Source organism: Dermacentor albipictus, chromosome 1 (genome assembly GCF_038994185.2).
Source record: "Dermacentor albipictus isolate Rhodes 1998 colony chromosome 1, USDA_Dalb.pri_finalv2, whole genome shotgun sequence".
Classification (NCBI taxonomy): Eukaryota; Metazoa; Arthropoda; class Arachnida; order Ixodida; family Ixodidae; genus Dermacentor; species Dermacentor albipictus.
In genome coordinates this window covers 388,217,661-388,239,800 of record NC_091821.1, presented here as the reverse complement: position 1 = coordinate 388,239,800, position 22,140 = coordinate 388,217,661, and the positions used below count along the sequence as shown (strand labels likewise).

The window sequence follows — 22,140 nt, the reverse complement described above, 5'->3', positions numbered from 1 at the left end:
TCTACACTATTGTTCACTCTTAAAAAGGTCACCTAACTGGTAATTGAGCCATTATAACCTAAGTATTTGGTCAGCTTCATTAGAAAATAGTGACTGCTGTGACACATTGGGAAGACGTGTGTGACCATAATTGTGTGCGTGTCTCCATGTCATATCACAGCTGAATTCAGTAATTGAGCCATTAAATCTAAGCATTTGGTCAGCTTCATTAGAAAAATAGTGACTTCTGTGACACATTGGGAAGATGTGTGTGACCATAACTGTGTGCGTGTCTCCATGTCATATCACAGCTGAATTCAGTAATTGAGCCATTATAACCTAAGCATTTGGTCAGCTTCGTTAGAAAATAATGACTGCTGTGACACATTGGGAAGACGTGTGTGACCATAACTGTGTGCGTGTCTCCGTGTCATATCACAGTTGAATTCAGTGCTGTAAAATGTTACGAGTGTAGCACGGACAGAGTTTTTTGGTTCTGAAAGAGTTTCTTCAATTTAATGTGCACAGGAGAGCATTGCACTTTTTTTTTTAATTTGATGTCTTGTATTATGTCAGTGGGAGGCAAAACTGGTGAACCGATTGTGTTAAACAGTGGCATTAGTGTGTGATGGTATCCCATTTGCACTCGCGGCTCCTATGGCAGGAGGTGTCCAAGCGCGGCGAGGGAGACGGGAAACCCGAAACGGATGACGTCAGAGAAGGTGGATCAGGGGGCAGCCGTGGTTCTTCTCCACGACACGCCCGCGAGAAGGCGCCAGCAACCAAAACTAGCCGCAGTAGTAGTCAGGACGAAGCTGCTGAGAGACCTGACCAGTCACCTGATACCAGCATGCCTGAAGGTGGGTGCAGCGAACTATCTGTCCACATGCTTGTCTCTTAAGCTGCTGTATATTATTGGGGCCTAAGTTGTGTCTTCCGGAATACAGTATGGTGCACTCATTGCTCAGTTTTCTCATTGCTCAATATCTTGCCCTTAGTTCTAGTTGTGTGCAACAAGGGTTAGGCAGCCGAGATGAACTTTTTCCTCATACACCTGGCCAGTTAATTTTTCAGACACTCAAATAGAGGAACAAAAAAGGTCTTACTTTCACTTTGATGTTGTGGTTGTGTTTGTTGTGGATCAGGGATGTGATAGCAATCGTTGTTCTGTACTGTACTGTGCAGTGTGCGCAACAAAGCTCCGAGCTTCATTGCGGTCATTTTGATTTGATCAGATGAAATGCTTTTGGTGGCATTTTAATGGTTGATATGAACACCACATTGCATGGGTGCTTGCCATACCAGTGCACCCAGCACGGCGGAGCAAATAGTTGGTATCGGAGACCAAGCCAGACCAACTGGTTCTTCAAGCCAGCTGGCTTTGACATTATATATTCCAGGAGCATCATCTTGTTTAATTTGCACTTGAAAGACCTTTGTTTTTATTTATTTATTTATTTATTTATTTAAGGCAATGGCGCAGGTAATTAAGGTAACTTTGTGCTGCGGTGTGGAATGTGGTCACATTGAGGCTCCACCCCTCCCGTCATCCCTTGTTTTACTCTGATGTGCTGCACGCAGCGGCAGCCCCTAAGGTGGCGGTGGCATCCCCTGTGAGCGAGGAGAGTGGCGGGGAGTCGCCCACCAAGGCTGAGATCTCTGACAGCAGCAAGCACATGGTGCTCGTCGAGGAGTGCAAGTCTGAGGATGACAATGAGGGTCTGTCTCGCTGGTGCTGCCACTTGTACCCCCCTGTCCATATCCTCCTTCCGTTGTCTGTGGGGTCCTATTGGACAAGGCATCCTTTTTTCAACCCTCGCAAGATGACTTCTGTCCTTGTGTGCTTCGCTTAGGCATGAAACAAGTCTTCTGCATAGTGACCTCAAACACTTGCATCTACTGGTAAACATGAATGTGTCGGATATTGCAGGTGTCTGCTGTGACATTTGCAAAACATTCAGACTTTTGGTTCTGCATGGCAGCAGCAACATTTAGTCCTTTTTCTTTCTTTCTTTCTGAATTTAATTAAATGCAATCCTGCTTATTCATATGCAGTCAGGAACAAGTACAAGTGGAAAGCTGCATGCTTGTGGCTGTGTAATATTGTATGTCAGATTTTTTTATGGCTGTAGAGTGTAAAATATTCTGTTGCTTACTGCTGCAGTCTTGATGACTGCACTTGTGGCTGTGCATACAACTTTAGAGTATTGAAGTATTTTCTTACCAGAAGCTGCACTTGAATAGAGTTCATAACTGTGCATGACAAATGAAGAAACTGGTGTGCCTTCACAGCTAACTGCTAGTGCTTGGTTGCATGCGTACAGTGCTCAGTGGTTGAAGCACCATACTCGGACAGCATGGCGGCCGCCATTTTTTTGCTCCACTGTTGGGCGCTGGGGACATTGAGCTTATGCACTGCTGTGTCACATGAAAGTGAGAGTCATTTTGATGTGTCGTGACGCAATTGGGCCCCCTCAGTGATCATCCAGCGCTCACTAGTGGTGCAAGAATCACTGGCTGCCACGCTGTCCGAGTATTGCTCATCAATCACTGAGCACTGTACATAGAGCTTAGCCAATTTTTTCTATAATAAAAGCTATTCATGAGTTCTATTGCTCAGCCAAATCAAATGTGCAGTCATAGTCTGGTGCACATTAAAAGCTCATATTATTCATTGAAAGGGACAGAGTTCATGGTAAATGGCTAATGATGTCGTTAAATGGAACTCAGGATAATGAATCACTGAAAAACATGAGACATCACTGGGCAAATAGAGCATCATCAGGCCTGCATACCTGTCACAGGGGCTCCCGTCCATGTGTCCCCTCTTAATTGTTAATGAATGCCTTCTTCTTTTGATCAGGAATGACTTGCCATGTTCAGGGTTTTTGCATATTCAACTGCATGCGCATTGGCTTGCATGCTCCCTACATGCTTTCTTTCCTACTCTCCTTCTGATGCTCTCGTGGATTATATTTTCCGCTCACTCGGTGTCTTTCTTTTCTAATGCTAATCCGCATCTGGCAAGTGCCTCCACCCCCACCATTCCTTCATTGCAGCAGTCCTTGAAATGCTTAAAAGCCCTTGATGTTCACAATGCTATTTTCAGTGCACTGAAAGGTCGAAGTTTGAGCGCTATAACAAATTCAGTGACGCCAGTAAAGCCGAGCCAATGGTAACTGGTTAAGAGCCTTGTGGTTGGTGGTGGTTTGTGCGTTTCACTTTTTTCTAGTGCCTTTACGATTTCTGTGCAATAAAAGGAAGTTAGCTTGTTGATTTTTGAATTTTTTCTTTCTTTGAGTTGGGGGGATGTTAACATCTCAAAGCAACGCATAAACTACAATAGATGCCTTAATTAAAAGTTGCGATTATTTTTGGCCATCTAGGGTTCTTTTCTCGTTTCTAATTGTAGTACGTAATGTTTTGTTTTTGAACTTCCAAATGCCACATTGTTTTACTCATACAAAATGCTTTCAAAGGCTTTCAAAGTTCTTGAAAAGCATTAAATATCTTCCATAAAAAATTGCTGCAACGTGTAGAGAATGTGCAGCTAAAGGAAAGAAAAATTTATCTATATATTGGCATATACATCATTGCAGGGGACTGTTAACTTTTGCTGACAATGACTATGACCGCATTTTCATAGTCTTATAGAAGCTGCTTTCTCTTGCTTCCATGTTTCACTATGTGCCACCACCACCTTAACTCTCAGTAAATAGAGTTTCCAGTGTCTGTGCACCTGGAAACTACCAGGGTAGTGTATTAAGAACAGGCACGTACCCAGAATTCTTTTTTTCAGGGGGGGGGGGGGGGGATGCACATCTTAACTTTTCTATGCAAATGTATGTGTGGGGGGGTCACGGGCACGCCTGTAAGACACCACCTCTCCTTTACTTAGCAAGCAAGGAACCATATCAATTGGACTCCTACAGGAAAGAAGCGCAGAAAGAACACTGCCAAGAACAAGTGAACAAGTGAAAGTGTAAAATAAAGATTTCTAGTAGCGTTCTTTGAAATAGCTTTGAAATAATTAAAGAGAAATATATATTTACGGAACAATCACAGGTCCTTTTGGATCTCTTGTTTACTGTTCTACCAAGTGCCAAAACTGACTCGTATTGCTATTTGGGAAGTTGTGTAACGATGCTGGGCCGCCAGTCTCGTACAACCGCATAGAGCACAGGACGCTGTGGTTCTAGACGTACTGAGCCCACGGCGGAAAGTTAGAAAAACAGCCACATAAGCACAGCCGAGAGTTGACTACATCAGGCGGCTCGACTGATAACTGTGGAAGCATAATTAAAAACACACGGAATTATTCTCCACTTCCGGCGGCGTTTTCTCTATTTCCTTTTCAAATCAAAAGACGCTGATCCATAAATATTTTCACAAACAATGGTAAAATTTGTTAATTTTTGCATTTCATTCCTGTCTGGCTGTTGCCTCTGCTCGCTCCCTTAGTAGATTGCTTAACTTCCCAACTCCTTGCGAGTCTTGTTTCTAGTTGTCAATTTTGCACGAAAAGTGCCGTACAATTAGGGAAAAACCGGTAGAGGTTACGGGTGATAGTCTTATTGCTTATGGGCTTAACGGTTATTGTAGTGTTTGATGATGGATGCTGTTTCATATTGTATTATTTTCTACCTTATCTAACCCATATCACGGGTGTGTGGTTCCGAGGATCTGCCAGCATCGCGGCGAGCCGTCACTCAAGGAAATAATGAAGCAAAAGAAAAGGTTAAACGCTACTGAACTTTTCTCCTGCCGCAGCTTGTTCCACGAACATACAGATCAGCTGACTACGAACCGAATCCCTTTCCTGGCCCCTGGATCAGCCAAACAAAGAAGGTTCAACTAAGAAGCAACAGTGATGCGCATGATTGTTGAATAGATGGTGACAACTGAATGCATCTCTAGTTAATTGCTTGGGCACCAAATCAATGAGGAAACTGGCCTTCACATCCCAGTAGATGCCGATAATTACCACCATGCGAAAGAAGTAAAAAAGGTAACAAAATGTTGACCGCCGAATAACAACTGTCAAGTTTCAAGATTGATTTGGCGGCGCTTTAGGAATGTGTGTGAGGAGTGATGGCATTGGGGGGATATGCCGATTAATTTTGCAGGGCGCCCTTCCCCTGGGGTACGTGCCTGATTAGGAAACTCCTATAAAACTTTTTAATGTTTTTTGAGTGACCAGTGCATGTATAGATAAGTTCAGTAATGAGCTTTCTATTGTGCCATGAAGCTCCTTGAAAATCGATTGTTGGTCCCTTTAAAGAGAGGCTATATGACTGGTACCATTTTTGCGTGCATTGTGATGTGGAAAGTACTTGCGGTTTTCAGAAGGCCAGGAAGCGAAAGCTGGTGCTGCAGACACTTACAGCGACTGGAGCGATGACGACGACGATGACATCCTCACAAGGGGCGAGCAGGCAGCGGTGAGCATCTTGCAAGTTGCTCACCGCTGTGTTTGTGTTCAGCCACAACGATTTCTAAATGTTATTAATAAAAAGGACCGCTTTATGAATGGCGCATCGCTGCCAAACCTTTATGTAAGCAGATCAAGCTGGACGCACTTTTTCGTAGCAGTAAGGTTCCTGCTGAAGTTAATTAAAACTCCGCAAAATGTTGGCAATTGGTGTACTGCTCTTCTGCCGACATCACGAGCAGCAAGTACAGGGTGTCGGATAGGAATTATCTGTCCCGATGCATAGATTGCGGCTGTTCATGTCTAGCTTTAAAATTAACTTGCAGACAGACTACTGAACTCTCGGTCATACCTTGCCAAAGTGCCCAGAAAAATGCAAAAGGAAATTGCCATCATTGCCGTATACGTTTTCATATTCATTGTTCTATATTGAGGCATCATGGTTCATTGGACTTGCAATTAATATGTGGCAAATGATATCTGTGTAATTTGATCTTAGTCTTTGCCTTGCTGCATTTTACTAATGTTGGTTTCTTGTCCACCCACTGTAGGACCTCGACAAAAAGGATGTGTTATCTGATGCTCATATGGACACTGCTAGTCGAGACAAGCCAGAAGAAGCTGGAGACCCTAATCTGTAAGTTTCGCACTTTTAAGTTTGGCAAAGCTGGAAAAGAATACTTTGGAAAAAAAATTCTTGCTTAGTTATTCATGTAACAGTCTTTGAGTAAAGAATACTACTTGTGCCAAAATGTAACGTTAGGGTTCGAAATCTTGTGTACATCTTGCAAATATGAAAAACCACTTGATGGCAAAACATTTCTTGAAATCGTCGTTATCCATAGAATGGAAATTTCAGTACTGTAGTATGTACAGACATGGCTGGGGTCTATATATATTTCTTGGGCAGTGGTTGTCATATACTAACTAGATGTTTGCTTGCTTTTTTATACAACTGTACCTGCAAAAGTAAATACAGGGTAAGGATCTGCTGCTTTGTTTTACACTGCAGGGGCATACCTGTCACTCATTAATGTGCGTACATAGATGTCAAATTTGGCTAAAGCATTTAATTCAGTGTGTCCTGCCTGTGTCTTTGTACCTTCATTACGTGGCTTAAGGATTTAAAACTGCATAGAAAGAACTGCATGACATCAATGGCACCGCAATATCCATTTCCAGATCAGAAGCCTGCTTTTTTAATTAAATAAATGCACAAGCCTCAATAGAGAAAATATGATACATTTCTCAAATGCTGCTACTTTACCTTCTGCGATTTTTCTGAAAAATTAGATTTGACTCCTTATCAACTTTACAAAGCACCGTGCCTTCTTTCTTAGTCTTTGCTCTTTTTATTTCAGAATTGAAGTGGATGCAGTGCCCATAAGTCCTGAGGAGTCTCCGCGTTCAGCTCAAGGAGGTACGTAACCACAGCTGAATGCAGTGAAATGTGTTTACTACATGCAAAAATGACCTGAGGCCAGGGGTCTTCTATTGCTGCTGCCCATCGATCTGGTGTACCACCCACTACTTTGAGGGGGTACTCAGAAATTAGAATGGTTGAGTTGGTCAAAATTTTTCTTTCTCTTTTTTCTTTTGGTCCTGTATTATTCTCCTTGTGCAACTTTACTGCTGTGACAGCATGCACTTCACCACATTGTCTAAAAAGTCGAAGCAGCTGAGGCTGCACCCTTCCACATTTGGGCAGAAGCGCCGGACTAGTGCGCATGTACCAGTCACCTTGGAGGATGTGGGCAAAGGATCGTCCTTGCTTTCCTCATTGTGCCCACTTTCACTTGTGCTCGGTACGATGTTGGCAATGTAATCTTCGTTTTCGGGCTCTCCCGCGGTCGTGACCCCATCATCCACACTTAAAAACTCGTCGAACGTTACTCCGTCAACGGCTTCCAGAAATTCTGACAGCTCGCTCCAAACTCCAGCAACACTGGCAATGGCTTTGTCGCACTCATCGGAATTTGCAGAGTTATCACTGGGCACGGGCACATTGGAAGCAGTTTCGGATTAACCACTTGTACACGGCCGCCTTGATGTCTTATATACGATCATGCGTAGGCATCGGGTGCCACGAGCACTGGTTCGTTTGTCTGCTTTAGCCCTAATCTCCCCCTTATTCTTTAACCCTTTCGCTGTCGGACCTTTCTGGCCGTGACGCACCCCCAGTGTCGGCTTGGTTTCGGGGAACGAGCATAACAGGGAATGAACATAGCAATTTATTTTTGGTTATGATTGGTATACAAATAACATGGTCAATGCATTATGCACATTTCAGTGTTCTGCAGCTGTTGTTAGTAAGCATCATCATCATCATCAGCCTGCCTATAATATCCGTTCAACATCCGAATCTGACGATGCGGAACCCTCTTCCTCGCATGCGACTCTGTCCGAGTCCGAATCCGAGCTCGGCTCGTATTCTGAATCGGAATTGAGTCACCGCTCCAATGAGCAGACGAAGGTCCCGCGCGCTGAGCCATCCGAAAGTAAGCGCGCGCCGGGAGTATGCGCTTTCAGTCGCCCGAACAACGGAGAGCAATGGGACGTTGCGTGATCAAGAAGACAGAGGGAGATGGAAAAAGGCTAAACAAAGTTCGAAGGGCTTTACGTTTACTGCTGCAAGCCGGAAGCGAGGGTGCGGCGAGAGAGCGAAAGCAGCAACGAGTCACCCTTTTGAGGGTGACTTTTTGGAGAGGCAACGGCCCGTGCACCTGAACTTGACGCGTCGTAGCAGGAACAGCAACAGAAGAAAAATAAAAACCTTCAAACCAGCGGAGATGGCAGAACAACCCTTGAACCCATAACCACACGCACGCGACGCATGATACAGCGAACACGGAGCCACCGCGCCACTCAGCAAAGAGAAAGTGGGGAGTGGCAGTCGCGCCGTACTCTTCAATACATGGAGTAACACAGGTCGGGGCGAATATACGAACTTGTAAAAAGAGTCAACAGATAGCGTGGCCAATCCAGGAGCGCCAGCTTTGCGCTCGGGCACGAAATTTTGAACGCACGATAGAGAACGTACCGGTACGTCAGTGACACTGTGGGGGGGAAGCGCGATGACGTACCGGTACGTCCGTGACAGCGAAAGGGTTAAGATGGTGCTGAGAGTGCTCCTCACAATCTTGTATGCTGTGGCAACATCAGACTTCTCACCGCATTTAACTCAATTTACGATATTGAGCTTCGCAGCAAAAGGCAAATTCTGTCCCTTTGCTCTAGCCATCACTGCAACACTGCAGGAGAAGGCCCACAAGGCGCAAACACAATGATTGAGAAAAGCAGCGAGAAAACTCATACGTGCTTGCACGAGGGCACGAGAGCCTCTAATTGGTTGTCTGAGCAAGTGCTGAACTGCATGGGGGTTGTCGACGGCTTGCCCGACGTGGGGCGGTCACGGTAGGGAGAGCGGGTGGATGGAGCTGCACTGCCGGGCTACACCACTTTTGGGATGTGCCGGCGGGTTTCCCTTCCGCCGCAAGGGAAAGCCAACTTCTGGGGGCACTTTTGCACCGCTTGATGTTTTTGATATATCAGGAGTTGCTGCTGTTTTTGTTCAATGTAAGCATAATTTTTACTATATATACTCATTGTAACTATACCGTGTGCAGAAATTGTTTGATATAGAAGATAATGTGATGTAAACAGGTTCGATATAGTTGGGTTCGACTGTATGCACCAACTGCACTTAAATTTCTCTTTCATCATCATAACTTGACTCCATAGGTCAGCATACTGACTCACGAGTACACTGATTCATACTTGCTCTACACGCATTTTACAGGTGTGAGATAAGGGAGTTATTGAGTGACACAGGGTGTGAGCATATGTGAGCATGAGCATGTGAACAAATACCAGTGCGTTTGAGTGGATGTGATTATGAAGAGGAATGAGGTCTGGTGAGTGCGAGTGAATACGAGTATGAGCATGAGAAAAAAATTCTTAATTATATTTTTCTGATAGAAATTCAATTGATATGATGGGCACTCTAAAATTCAGTGCAAATGCAACGTTTCGTGACCCACAGCTTGTTATTAGCATCAAGGCATGCAGCACTGCTATGACTGCTCGCTGCAGATGGCATGTTGACTATAGCAAAGCACTTCATTAACATATGTCAAGTGCACCACAACCGTTCACTATTTGGGCATTGTCACTCACCATCACACTAGGTCTGTCAGGGTGGCCTAGCCATGTTCTGACCCCCTCCCACCCCCCTTGCAATAAATAAATAAATAAATAAATAAATAAATAAATAAATAAATAAATAAAGGTAACGTGCAAACACTATATATATATATATACAGTGAAAGCTCGTTAATTCGAACTTCAATAATTCGAATTTATGGATAATTCGAACTGTACGATTTGGTCCGGCCAAGCCCCATAGAAGTCTATGTATAAAAAAGTCCGTTAATTCGAACGCGAGAAAGTTCCCTCACGGATAATTCGAACTACGCTCGCCTGGCACACGTCCAGAGAAACGTGCCTACTGCTTACACACAAGGCTGTATTGCCTCCGAAACGGAGAGAACGGCGAGAGAAGGCAAAATCGGACAAAAATCTAACCGACGCGGGGTCAGCCAGAAGGCAGCGGCGGCTGCTGCCTCTCCGTTCTACGTAACCTCCGAGACTTCTTGCCCGTTGCGAATCTCGGAGGCTTTGCAAATCTTGTACACCTGCTAATGTGTGGAGATGGCACGGCAAGCTCCAAAACACAGCGAATCAAGTACGTCGCAGATGCGCTTGCAATCAAGAACCAAGGAATCAGGGCCTTCGCCACCTTCACATGTTCAGCGTCTTTGTCTCGGCAGTCTTCATCGGTTGTGCACTTCTGTTTTCAGCTTAGGAGGTATCGGCCGTCGCGATTCATTGTGATGGTGTTAAGCCTCGGCTAACGTTCGTTTCGGTGGACATCGGTGGTGTGGCACAGTCGGACCCAGAGCTTCGACTTGAAGATGGCGTGTGCCCACGGCACACGCCAAATTTCTGACATGCCCTACTGCTTCCAAATCGCAGTGTACTGTTGCCCTCCTTCACTTTCGTTAGTTCGAACTTTCGTTAATTCGAACTGAAGCGGCTTCCCCTTGTGGTTCGAATTAACGAGCTTTTACTCTATATATATATATATATATATATATATATATATATATATATATATATATATGACACAATGGTGACACAATGGGATGGGGGAACGGGGATGAGGGTACCAATGACACTTGCAGTTCCATGTAACAACTACCTCTCAACCAAAAAAAAAAAACAAAGAAATGCTCAAGTTTGCCATGAGTTGTACAAGCAGAAACAGCAGGAATTCCTCATGCACATCAAAGGGTGCGGTAATAGAGGAAGTTACATCTTTTTTTGTAGCCATCAAAATCTGAAACAATCAGATTATTACCATCAAGGATGGTAATAAAAGATGGTTCGAGGATGATGTGTGCAAAGAATTGCAGCAGCTGCAACAAGCCTGGTGCAGAAGGCTGTTTTGCTGCTACTGCAATAGAATGAGTCCTGGCTACTTTTGGCGATTTTTCAAGTTATCCTGGTTTGCCCTTGTACTTCCGGAACTGAGCACTTATTTTATTGAATAAAATGGGTTGCCATCTCTTTGCAGAAGGGGCCACCACCCTGGAAGATGAGTTTGATCCAATCAGTGATGATGAACTGGAGGCCCTCATTGATGAATCTCAGGAGAAGGAACCTGCTCCTGAGCCCGAACGTGAGTGTTCATTTGATGTCTGTGCTGTGGTTTGTGCTCCGATTTACATATGTTGGGAGGAAGTATCAAAAAGAGCAAAGCGTTTGTGGATATCATCAAATGCTTATTAACAGAAAAGTGGCATGATGGAGTCACCCAATTATCACCAAAACCACTACAGTAGTGCTTTTGCTGAAGCAAGTGACCAAGTGTATCCTATTTCTTATCATTGAATCATAAGAGAGTGCAGTAGAACTTCCTAGAACAGTTGAATTCTTCATTCTTCAATTCTTCACACTGTTTTTACTATGTGAAACTTAAGTCTCTTGCTTTCACATAAGGGAATTGCCTTCTACATGTCAGCTGTCTTTATTTGACAAACATAGTCATATTGACGCATTACACTCATCATGACACATTGCACAGACGTCTAATGGTGGAAGATTAATTTTCTCCTTTCATAGTGTAGTAATGCATGAAATTGGGTTGGTTGGTGTTCATTCTTAGATATCCCATGTGTGTGTTAGCACTGTTATTGTCTTTGAGAATTGTGTTCAATATAAGCTGTTACCCCGTGAAGCGGGGTAGCAGCAGCAGAAGCTTAGTTTCCCTCCTTGTTTCCAAGACCTTCTGCGTTTGTTGCATGCAGTGGCCATCTCAGACGTGCTGGACATTGACTGGTCAATCTTGGTGAAGGAAACCAGCCAGCCCAAGGAGGGCACCGCAAGCGAGAAGCGTGGCTCTGCCCGCGAGCGCTATTCGGGAGCTCGTGTGCTGGCACGCATTGGCATCTCGAGAGACCTGGCTGGTGAAGAGCTTGCTCAGCAGGTGGTCGAGTTCTGCCGGAAGGAGCTGGTAAACGACAAGAAGGAACCAGATGAGCAAGGTGAGTCCTTTAGATCTGATTTAACACAAAGCACTATCTGCCTCTTACCAGGTACTTGGGGTCAGGCAGGTTCCCTCGTCACGTAGTGTGGGGCCTCTTCAATAAAAATTATATCTCTGATGGTAAGATTTGAACCAAAGTGATGAAATTTAAAATTTCACTATTTTTAAAACCTGACTTGGTGTTGCTTAGTACTTAAGCATAATTGCAAGGGTTAGTGCTGGTCAAGTTGGACAAGAATCGAAGGTAACCAGGCCTGTGTGTATTCGGGAACCTTTGTTAAAAATTTGGCTTGGGGTTTCTTAGTACCAAAACACATTGGCAGGGGTCATTGCTGGTCAAGCTGGATAAGGATTGAAGGTGATGAGGCCTGTGTCTATCTGGGAACCTTTGTTTTTGCTGTACATGGTCTTCCAAATTTTATTAGGTTTTTGTCCTAGTTTAGGGGAATAGTGTGGGGAGCAGAGCACACTTGTCCTTGGTTGGGCAGACAACTTTTCAAACCTGAGCTGCTTCCTTTTTTTTTTTTTTATAGGGGGTGGGGGCTCATTTCTTCACTCTGCATGGGTGGCTTTTTGGCTGAGTAAACTGGGCCAATCCCGAAAACTGTTTGTTAATCGGTCGTGATCTGGTGGACTGGTAACGATACATACCAGTGCATATGTGTCCTCACAAGGGTTTGAATGTGGTGCGTAGGACAGGCCGATTCTAGAGGCAATGCAATACCACAGCACCCGCTTGCCTCATAGCCCATTAGGGCTAACCAGTAGGTGTCCGCAGGACCATAGCTAAGCAGGCCTACCAGGAAGCTATTGCTTGACTTTGACAATTGTCCATCAGTGGTTTGTGACCTATTTTTTGTTGTTGAGAAATTGGTTCTTCGAGGAGGTCAAGGTGCCTTTCTTAGTAGCACACTGCTACTGTCCTGGTGGAACAAGTTTTATAGAGGTCTATACAGCGTTCTATTTATTGTACGAAAAAGCATGACCATTCCCGGTATGCCTGTTCATGCCCTCTGCAGACGGAGAAGAAGGAGCAGGAGCAGGAAATGGAGCAGCACAGAAGGATGGAGATTTCCAGCTGGAGAACCTGACGGCAGGCTTTCACGCGGCTGCTGTAGCGGCACGGAGGCAACAGAACCTGGCACTGGAGTCATGCGGACGCTACTGCCGCGCCCTCTCAGCACGCCGGGATCTTATGTTGCGCCGGGCACTCTGCAAGGTGGGCTTGTCAGACTGTGCATGCCATCTACAGTAAAACCTCGGTGATACAAATCTCAAAGTGTCGCGTAAAATGTTCATATCACCCGAAAGCTGCATTACCAAAAAACATGAAATCAGCATGTTAAAGAGCCACAAACCCCTTTTTCGAAATTTATTCACAGTGGAAGAAGTCCCGGATGTCTCTCTGGGCTTTCTTAGCCATGTTGACTAGCAGCTAATTCTGGAAGTTGTGTGCAAACTTCACAAAACCGGCTTCGCAAGAGCGTTGGATATAGCATAGAGTGCGAGCCTCACGAGTGGCAAGACATGGGAGAGACTGCCAGTTCTGAACAGTTTCCACTACGTACAGTGTGCGCAGTTGCCGCTGTGTTATTGGCTGCCTTCTGCCGGCCTCCCCCCCGGGCTGCGAACATGGAAACGGTCTGGCTGCCAACCCACCTCAGCGTGCTTGGTGCACCCTCCTCGCGACTTTGCTGCTGGCGGTCAGGGCTGTTGTGGCTCACTCCTTCGCTGGATCGTTTTCACTCCGTACTGTGCGTGCATGTACTGCTGTGTTATCAGCTGCCTCTTGCCAGCCTCTCCCCACGCTACAAACATAAAAATGGCCGAGCACGCCTGCCGTCCCATCTCGGCGTGCTCGGCACAGTCTCCTCATCTCTTTGCTGCCGGCGGTCATGGCCGTCGCGGCTCTCTCAATCATATTGCCCCAACCAGTGCAGGGGAGCGTTCGGGACATCCAAAATGTGGCTCATAGTATACAGCATGCTTCAGCCAGGGAATTGTACGAATTTGTATCGCCCCAAAATTCATACCAGCCGTGATGTATCACCGAGGTTTCACTGTATGTCCTGAACATAGCATTCATGAACTGTTACCTGTGTTGTGTAGGGCGAACTGCCGATAACTGTTTCTAGTTTAGAGACTGTGGAACATGCATTACTTGAATGCCCTGCATATTGCAACGAGAGATTTTCTCGCGGAACAACAAAATGGACACGATTTGTCACGCTCCACTGACATTATGTGGAACCTTAGGTCCTATGCTCTGCCCTTCGAAACAGTTGGCCTCTTCATTTCGCAAAGCTCTGGCAGCCCGCTGGCGGCCAGACAGCAGCCAGCCAGTTCCAGTCCTGATAGGAAGTCATGTGGGTTGGAATCCCAAGACAACCCAAAGCTGTCCAGTGTTTGCGAAATCAAATAGTGGAACAGCTGTCCACAGGATAAATGTAAACATGCTACCAGGTAGGCAGCGACCAGTGATGTTGGCACATGCTCTGCAAAGTCAGCCTATTTACGCATTGCCAACTTGAAAATGTGTGGTTGCATTCGGAGATTCGATCAGTTTCATAAGGTTTTGTGGAACTTGGCATAGGAAGTGCACTGGTGCTCGTCAGTTTGAACAGCGCAACAAACGGCCTCCGACGCGTCTGATGCCAATGCCAAGACACGAAACCACGCGTAAGTGATTATATCCCTGAAAACAATCGTTCGAGGATGCCTGCTTGCAACAATCACATTGCCTAACGGCAACATTGATGAGTCAGCATTTTGTCATCATTTGACAAGACACAAAAAAGCAGGCTATCGGGTACGTCTTATATGCATTAAATTTTGTGCCCCCTGCTTAGGCTTTGATTTGAGAAAGTTTGTTTCAGCTCATGGTGCTTCTCTTCTGCCCCTGTGCTGAAGGAGCCGGGGCTGCGGCTGGAACATGAAAATGCGTGCCACCTGTGACTACTGAAACATTTCAAATGAAAAACAGTATTGTTTGATCATGAGAGCAGTAAGTTAGTGAATATTAATGAACGTGTGAGCATTACTCAACCGGTGCATTCTTTTGACATCAACGGCCTAGCTAGAACACATCGGTTTCGAGCTGCCACCCAAGTAAACGATGGAAAGAGGGAGCAAACACTGGCTAGCTGCGACACCTTCACCAACTACAGAAAATGGAGAAATCACCGCATGTACGCGAGAGATGTTAAAAGGGATACCAGCAGAGAAAATGAACCAAAAAGGTATTGCAATGTATGGGAATGAGTGTCTGCAATTTGCATTGAACCTGATGCAGGCACAAGCATGCATGCATGCATAAGAGCACGGCGCACTGTTCATGACAAGGAAGAAGCCTTCATGGGACAAACACAAAAAAAGCTTCAGGTAGTTTGCTGCCACTTGTAGTGCACCGCCTCACAAGGCAGAACGGTGCGTTAGAAGCTTAGAAGATAATGCTAGAAGTAACGAAATCTAAAGGTGATTGTACCCAGTTGACTGAGTGAGGTAAAGGCCGAGCACCCTCTTTGCAATCCATCAAGTTTTCAGAGAGATTGTGGCGAGCGCGCATCACCTCTATTTGTGGTCTGCCGTCGATAGCCAGAAGTGGAAAGTCAAAGATAGACAGCAGTGGCCCTTTGATTCATTGTTCACTTACCATTCAGAAATTGGCCTTCTCGGAAAGTTTTACCTGATGTTCACTTTGTGATATAGAAGGGCCTGAATTTTTACCCATTCTCTCACAGGTAAATGTTGTTATCAGGGCTAGTCATACATTAGAAAAACATTTTTTACCTTTTTCCACTTTCCTCTGGAATCTTTTAATTCTGTTCCTCCTCCCTATGAAAAGTAGCATGCCAGTGGTCATTTGAATGCCATCAAAATTCTCTGTCTTCCAATAAAGATCTTCTCTTCATCTGGGGCATGCACAAACAGCCATGAGATCCTATTATAGCAGGCGGGAGAGTCTGTGCCTCAAAGCAGTTTACACGAAGTCATTCTGTGTGAAGACATTTTAGAATTTTGCCACTGATAAGCACTAGCTCTACTTTTCTGAAAAGATTAACTTAACTATACTTCGTTTATCTGTCAATGCCGTATGAACATCATCTGAAACGCAATTCGTAGAAGTGCTAGATGCTGCCACTATTGAAATGAAGTGATATACTTTTGGAGACAGGAAGAGATGCTTCGCAGTGTTTGCTGTGACTTGAATCGCTAGGCTGGAGTAATGCAGATGGTCACATGACTTGCTTTGAATATATAGAGAGAGAACATTCCTGGTGATTGCAGGGTTTGAACACAATGCAAGACCTCCAGTTTGGAACACCAGTGCCTTAACCAAAAGTCTACTCCATCAATGTACAGTCAAACCCACTAATAACAATACCGGTTTTAACAATATATTGGTTATAACATTCAGAAGGTGCTGTACCACCAACTTCTGTATGTTTTTTGTGGTGAAATAACCCACTTACTACAATGTTCCCGTGCCACATTATTGGTTGTAAAGATGGAGTCTGGCTTCTGAGTGCCTGTGTCAACAGGTAATGGAATGCGAAATCTTTTAAAATAAAAAGAGAAATTCGAGCTGCTGCATGCCGCCGCATGCTGTTTTCCAACCTTCTCCACATCACCAGGCTCATGCGCCTGTCTCCCGTCGCCCTTCCTCCCCTCCGAACACAAATGGGCGGTGCCCTTAGCTCTACGCCGCCCCACGCTCCGAAACACGAATGGCCCACACCAACTTCACTGGGTGCTGCTCCGAGATTGCTCGCAGGCCCCCATGCTGTGCAGTTCTGCCAATGGATTAAGTCGCTCGTGCTCATCTTTGTTGGTTGCGTCAAAGTAGTTCCTGGCCACATGGTTTCTCAGCCTCGTTCAACTTGCCACCGAAATGAAAGATGGCTGATCTACCCACTGAGCATCGTGCCAATTAAAAGAAAGCGCATTGCTATAAACTTTGAAACTGAAGTGCTTCTAATTCAGTGAGGTGATCGTCGCAAATGTGCTTACATGAGATTGCAACGGTGACAGTGACTGCGACGAAGGCTGTGATGATGCGGTAGGGCAGGTTGCCTCAACATTGATCTCACAGGAAGCCCTGTGGATGATTCAGACCCCCAGGGCTTCGTTTTCGCAAGGGACCTTCCGCTGCACTACATGTAGCACCTGGATGCCTTGGAGAAGGATGTCGGCAAGCTTTGCCTAACGCAAACAAAGCTGACAGACATGGGCTTTTCTCATGCAAGCCAGTGAGATGTATGTGGCAAGATGCTTGTGGTGATCTTGCCCCAGTGTTTCTTCTGGATTTCTCAAAGCTTAGAGGCTGTTGTGGCAACCTTGTTGCATTTTTTTAAAAAGCCCCTTTTGGGGCCACCAAAGCAATGCCTCGGCGGAGCTTGTATCTCACTTGCCGTCCGTAACCCCCCTTTGCAGTTATAGTAGCACCACTCTTGACCACCGATAGCCACAGCTTGTTACACGCAATCGAAGCGCATAGGAAGCGGAGTTAAACAGCTAAATGAGTTGACACAATTGGCAACCGGATGGAGGAATGGTGGTGGGCAGGGGCACTGGGCTCTTTGCCATTATAGTAAATGCACAACAGTTCTGCCATTCCCCATTTTTATTTTTTTCATGCAACCCACTTATAACAATTATGGGTTATAGCAGTGGAATTTTTGTGGCGCTTGAATATTGTTATAAGTGGGTGCGACTACTAGTATCTAGCAGAATGTACATCAAGTGTTCCTACATATATTGAAAGTGGAAGCAATGCCTGTTAATTCTAATGCTTGTTACAGCCAAGATTTCGTCTACATTAATATCAGTTTGAATTTTGATGTGGTCATATGGAAGGGTTAGTTTCTAAATTACTACAAAGCAGGCTAAACATACCGCAGTGGTTAAAAACTTTATACAGGACAAGAGCAAAACCACTGGCATGACCTGAACAGGAGCTTGTGAAAGCCTCTCCAAGGACTAGCCCAAAATATGAATAACAAGATCGCCAAATTTTTAGTGTTAAGGTTGGCACAGAGTTTATATTTATTACCTTGTGTGTTTCTGCTTATACTTGTCGTCCTCATACTTAGCTTCACCTTTACATTATTCACGCAGTTGAGTTTTCTGCATGCATTTGATAACAGTAATGATGCACTTCATTCTTCCTCACAAGTGAAATTAAATGACTGGTCTTGGAATGTGATTATGCAAAAGCTTACATGTACAGTTTGACTAGTCTCAGCACAACATTTTGCATTAGTTTAATGTTTTACACCTATATTTTGTCAGGGAGGGCAGTTCAATCCCTGTAGAGCTAACACCTTTCAAACTGCTATTTGAAAGCCGAGCAATGCGCTCATGTGAAAGTGTTTACGGGTGATCTTATGGTGGTGAGACGAGCGGCAGTGAGACGAGACCACCAAAGATTGCCTAGGCAGACTTCCAAAAAAGCCGAAAGCCGAAAGAGGACATCAGCACTACACGGCAAACAACATCAGGCATCAGGACCAAGCAACAAAGTCCACTCAAGCGCCTCAAAAGCATCACGTTCTCGCGATTCCGACACAGGCAGCAGACCTGTGCAATTTTTCTTTTATGAGGAATGCCATCATGCTTAGTATTTATGCTACATGGCCTCATCAAATTTTCTTCCGTGCCATTACATCACAGTAATGTTGAGATGACTTCAGTACGAAATTAAAATATCCAATGTTTCTCAACCTTCATACTTGCCAAGAGTGATCCTTTTAGTGCAGCAAGCCTGTGGTAGATTTTATGCAAATATAAAAATGTGTGTCTATGCTTTCTTAAATATTCACAAGACATATTTCTCAAAAACATGTGCACAACCTTATTGACATTAACATATTCTTTAAATGAATGCAGGTGTATGAGCCAAGTTCCACGGAGCCAGCTACGAATGTGGATTTGCAGCTGTACAGGCGCAGCCTGCAACTCTACCAATCTCGTACCCAGGTGCAGCTCGCATGTTAAACCTGCCCCTCCCCTTCTTCCCAGGCACTATTTCTGTATTTCCACTTCAGAGGTGTGAAATGACACCATGCACGCATTAGTCTCACTGACAGTTGCTGAATTGGGCCTTGTTCATTATGCTTTCTTTTTTTTCCTATGCCTTCACAGTTCAAGCATAGCTGGATAGAGCTGTAGTGGACAGGGTACATTCTGCAATCATTCTTACGCTCCTTGGTGCTGCTTTTGTGTTCTTTACATTTCATATTTCACTTTTTTGTCTACCTGCATTTCATCCCCCTCATCCTTGTTGCCCTGTCTGGAGAAGCATTAAAAATGTCAAAATCAGGACTGGTGTTTGCAGTGTTCATTTTTATATTTTGTTATGTGCAACCATGATGACCATGTTATGGTTAAGGTGGAATGCAAGAACAATTGTGTTATTGGACTTAGGTTCATGTTAAGGAACCCCAATTAGTCAAAATTACTGTGGAACCCTACTACACTATGGCATCTGTGATGGCCCAAGTGTCCCTTTTTGGACATTAAGTCCGGTTGATCTATTTTCAGTGAACCAATAAATCTTTCATCAACAACCTACATTCAACAGCCCTAGCAGCTGTTGAATGCAGGTAGCCAATATTTTATTAATACAAGCGTGCTTGTACATACCATTACTGCATCCATTTGCTGATTTGTAACTGCGGAGTCTACTTATAAGCTGTTTAGTCACTTTGGATATGGGCCACCAGTATCAGCATCATCATGTTGTGATAGTCGGTGGCATTGTTGATGTGGTCAAGCAGAAGTGATGGGATTCACATGCTTGCATTTTTTTTACAAGATGTACAAGCTGCATTAGTAAGCTTTCCTGAAATGATATATTAATGCCATACCTGCCAACTCTTTCGAATGTTCCATAAAATGTACGAATTTCGAGCAGTCTTACGATTTTGTGAATCTTGCTTGAAATTTTACGGGAAACATATTATTTGCAAAAAAAAAAGTGAAAATGTAGTGAAACTACACCTTGGTACTTTGCGCCAACACGAGAGGGCAATACGTATGTGTGGTATCATCAGCAGCTGCAAGGTTGTAGTGACTTCTGTTGTCTACTAGGGGAGTCACGAATCCATATCCAAAGCTCGATGCCACCTCTACAAACCTGGGGTGCGATCTTGTACGCGTTTTAAAATAGAACGGAGGCAGTCCGTTCCACCGAGCTGCACACGATTGGTCAATTTGAACCGTGATGAACGCCATAACATCAGCTGTGACGCGAGCCGTGGCGTCTTGCTGCTGTCAATCATTCCGTGTCGTCTGTTATCGGACGAACGCAACGGAACGGACCGCCTATTTGTGACGTAAAGGACGGACTGCCTCCGTTCGATTTTGGAACGCGTACAAGATCACACCTCTGTTGTCATGCTGTTGCCTTTGTTCGCACGGGCGCGCGGGTTTGGACTTCAGTCAGCTTCAGTCACTGCAGTGTTGGCCTCGTCTTTTGTGTGACTAGCTGCCGCAGTGCGACTCTGGCCTGTAGCGGCTTTGCAGTGCAATGGCGGGCTCGATGCCCCGACAGTACTTCCAAGTGTTTTTGAAATCTTACAAGGCCGAATTTCCATGATTTGTGCCGTCGAAGAAAGGGGAGAAGTTTGGATTCTGCACCACGTATGCTTGTGATGTGAACATCTCGCATGGCGGCAAGTCTGACATCAAGGTCCACATCGCTTCGAAAAAGCATCAGGGATACGTGTGAGCTGCGGACAGCCAGCCAAGCCTAGCAAGTTTTGTATGCAGTGACAACCACCTCGGTGCGATTCGTGCAGAATGCCTCTTCACGGCATTTTTAGTTGAACACAACATTCCGCTGAGTGTCAGCGATCATGCTGGACCGCTTTTCCAGAAGATGTTCCCCCAAGTGCCAAGAAGTGAAACGCTACACCTGTGGACGAACAAAAACGACTTCAATTGTTCAGGAAATGGCCGCCAACATGGAGACTCCTTTGCTGGATGCCTTAAAACGGCAAGTATTTTCGATCGCTGTGGATGGCAGTAACAATAGGGATATCCAGCTTTACCCTATTGTTGCGACATATTTCATTAAAAAAACGAGTAGAGTCGAAAGCCACCTTCTTTGCCTCGGGACATTCCAAGGTGAAGTGACAGGTCACAAGATTGCAAATCTGGTTCTGTACAAGATGAAGTCTCGGAATTTGCCTGTTTAAAACCTGTTGGGTATGTGCTCGGACAATGCCAATGTCATTATCCGGAAAAAAAGAGAAAGAAAATAGTGTTTCTACTGTACTGAGAGAGGCTCAACCAGGTCTATAGGGGTTAGTTGTCTGTGCCATCTCATCAACTTGGCCGCCCAAAAAGGAGCTTCATGTCTTCCTGTAAAGGTTGATAAGGCTTTTGTAGACAATTTTTTTTTTTACCTAGAGAAAAGCTCGAAACAAAAAGATCGACTGAAAGAGTTCCAAAAAATGCATGACACCGAGGTCAGAAAGATGTTGAAGCATTCGCCGACATGTTGGCTGTTGTTGGAAAAGTGTTTGAAGAGGCTGCTCGACCAGTGGAAACCACTACTCAGCTTTTTTTTTTTTTTATCTGAAACAAAGCAGTGCAACAAGCAGAGCTTGTTTTTGGAGTCATACCAAATTCCGAAGACTTCTTCACAAATCCCCAAGAACCCTGCACTGACCCCCAAAGTCTGCTACACATCTTCACAAGACTGCTGCTGGCCTCGGGGGAAAAAAAGCACCGACGGCGATGAATTCTCACTAAAAAGGAAAGGAGCTCATTCTGGACCTTAAGCAAAAAAATTAAAACTTCATACCAAGGATTCTGAGGAAGCCAGCCACGTGACCCGTGAGGAGCGCCTCTTCTTATATTTTGTCATCGAAGCTAAACAGGGCGCGCTGTCTTCTCCAAAATGCTATACCGCTTTTTAGAAGGCAAACTGCATTCTTCAGGCACAGGCTTCTCAGATTCATGTACTGAGGGGCATCTTGAACAGCCTTTTCGAGGATCTCCTGACTAGATTTGTGTGCCCAGTTGTTGTTAAGCCCTGTCATTCATTGCTTAAAGTTGACTATGGAGCTGTAGAGAACCAGAAAAGCGATGAAGACATAGGCATTGGCAGCACAAT

General features: G+C 44.9%; 1 protein-coding gene across 4 annotated transcripts in view; it reads left to right on the top strand.

Annotated features, from left to right (window-relative positions):
• Positions 1–19,340, top strand: part of LOC135917022 (fl(2)d-associated complex component-like) — an 81,926-nt gene extending 62,586 nt beyond the window's left edge. The window contains exons 16-24 of one of the 4 annotated variants that reach the window (XM_065450511.2): positions 644–839; positions 1,561–1,698; positions 5,329–5,420; positions 5,962–6,047; positions 6,772–6,830; positions 11,046–11,150; positions 11,779–12,015; positions 13,037–13,236; positions 18,906–19,340. In XM_065450511.2, coding sequence (XP_065306583.2) covers positions 644–839; positions 1,561–1,698; positions 5,329–5,420; positions 5,962–6,047; positions 6,772–6,830; positions 11,046–11,150; positions 11,779–12,015; positions 13,037–13,236; positions 18,906–19,013 — 1,221 coding nt within the window. In that variant the 3' untranslated portion in view covers positions 19,014–19,340. Of the gene's footprint in view, positions 1–643; positions 840–1,560; positions 1,699–5,325; positions 5,421–5,961; positions 6,048–6,771; positions 6,831–11,045; positions 11,151–11,778; positions 12,016–13,036; positions 13,237–18,905 lie in introns of all 4 variants that reach the window. The other 3 variants (XM_065450510.2, XM_070531999.1, XM_065450512.2) reach the window with 3 other exon arrangements.
• The last annotated feature ends 2,800 nt before the right edge of the window (positions 19,341–22,140 follow it).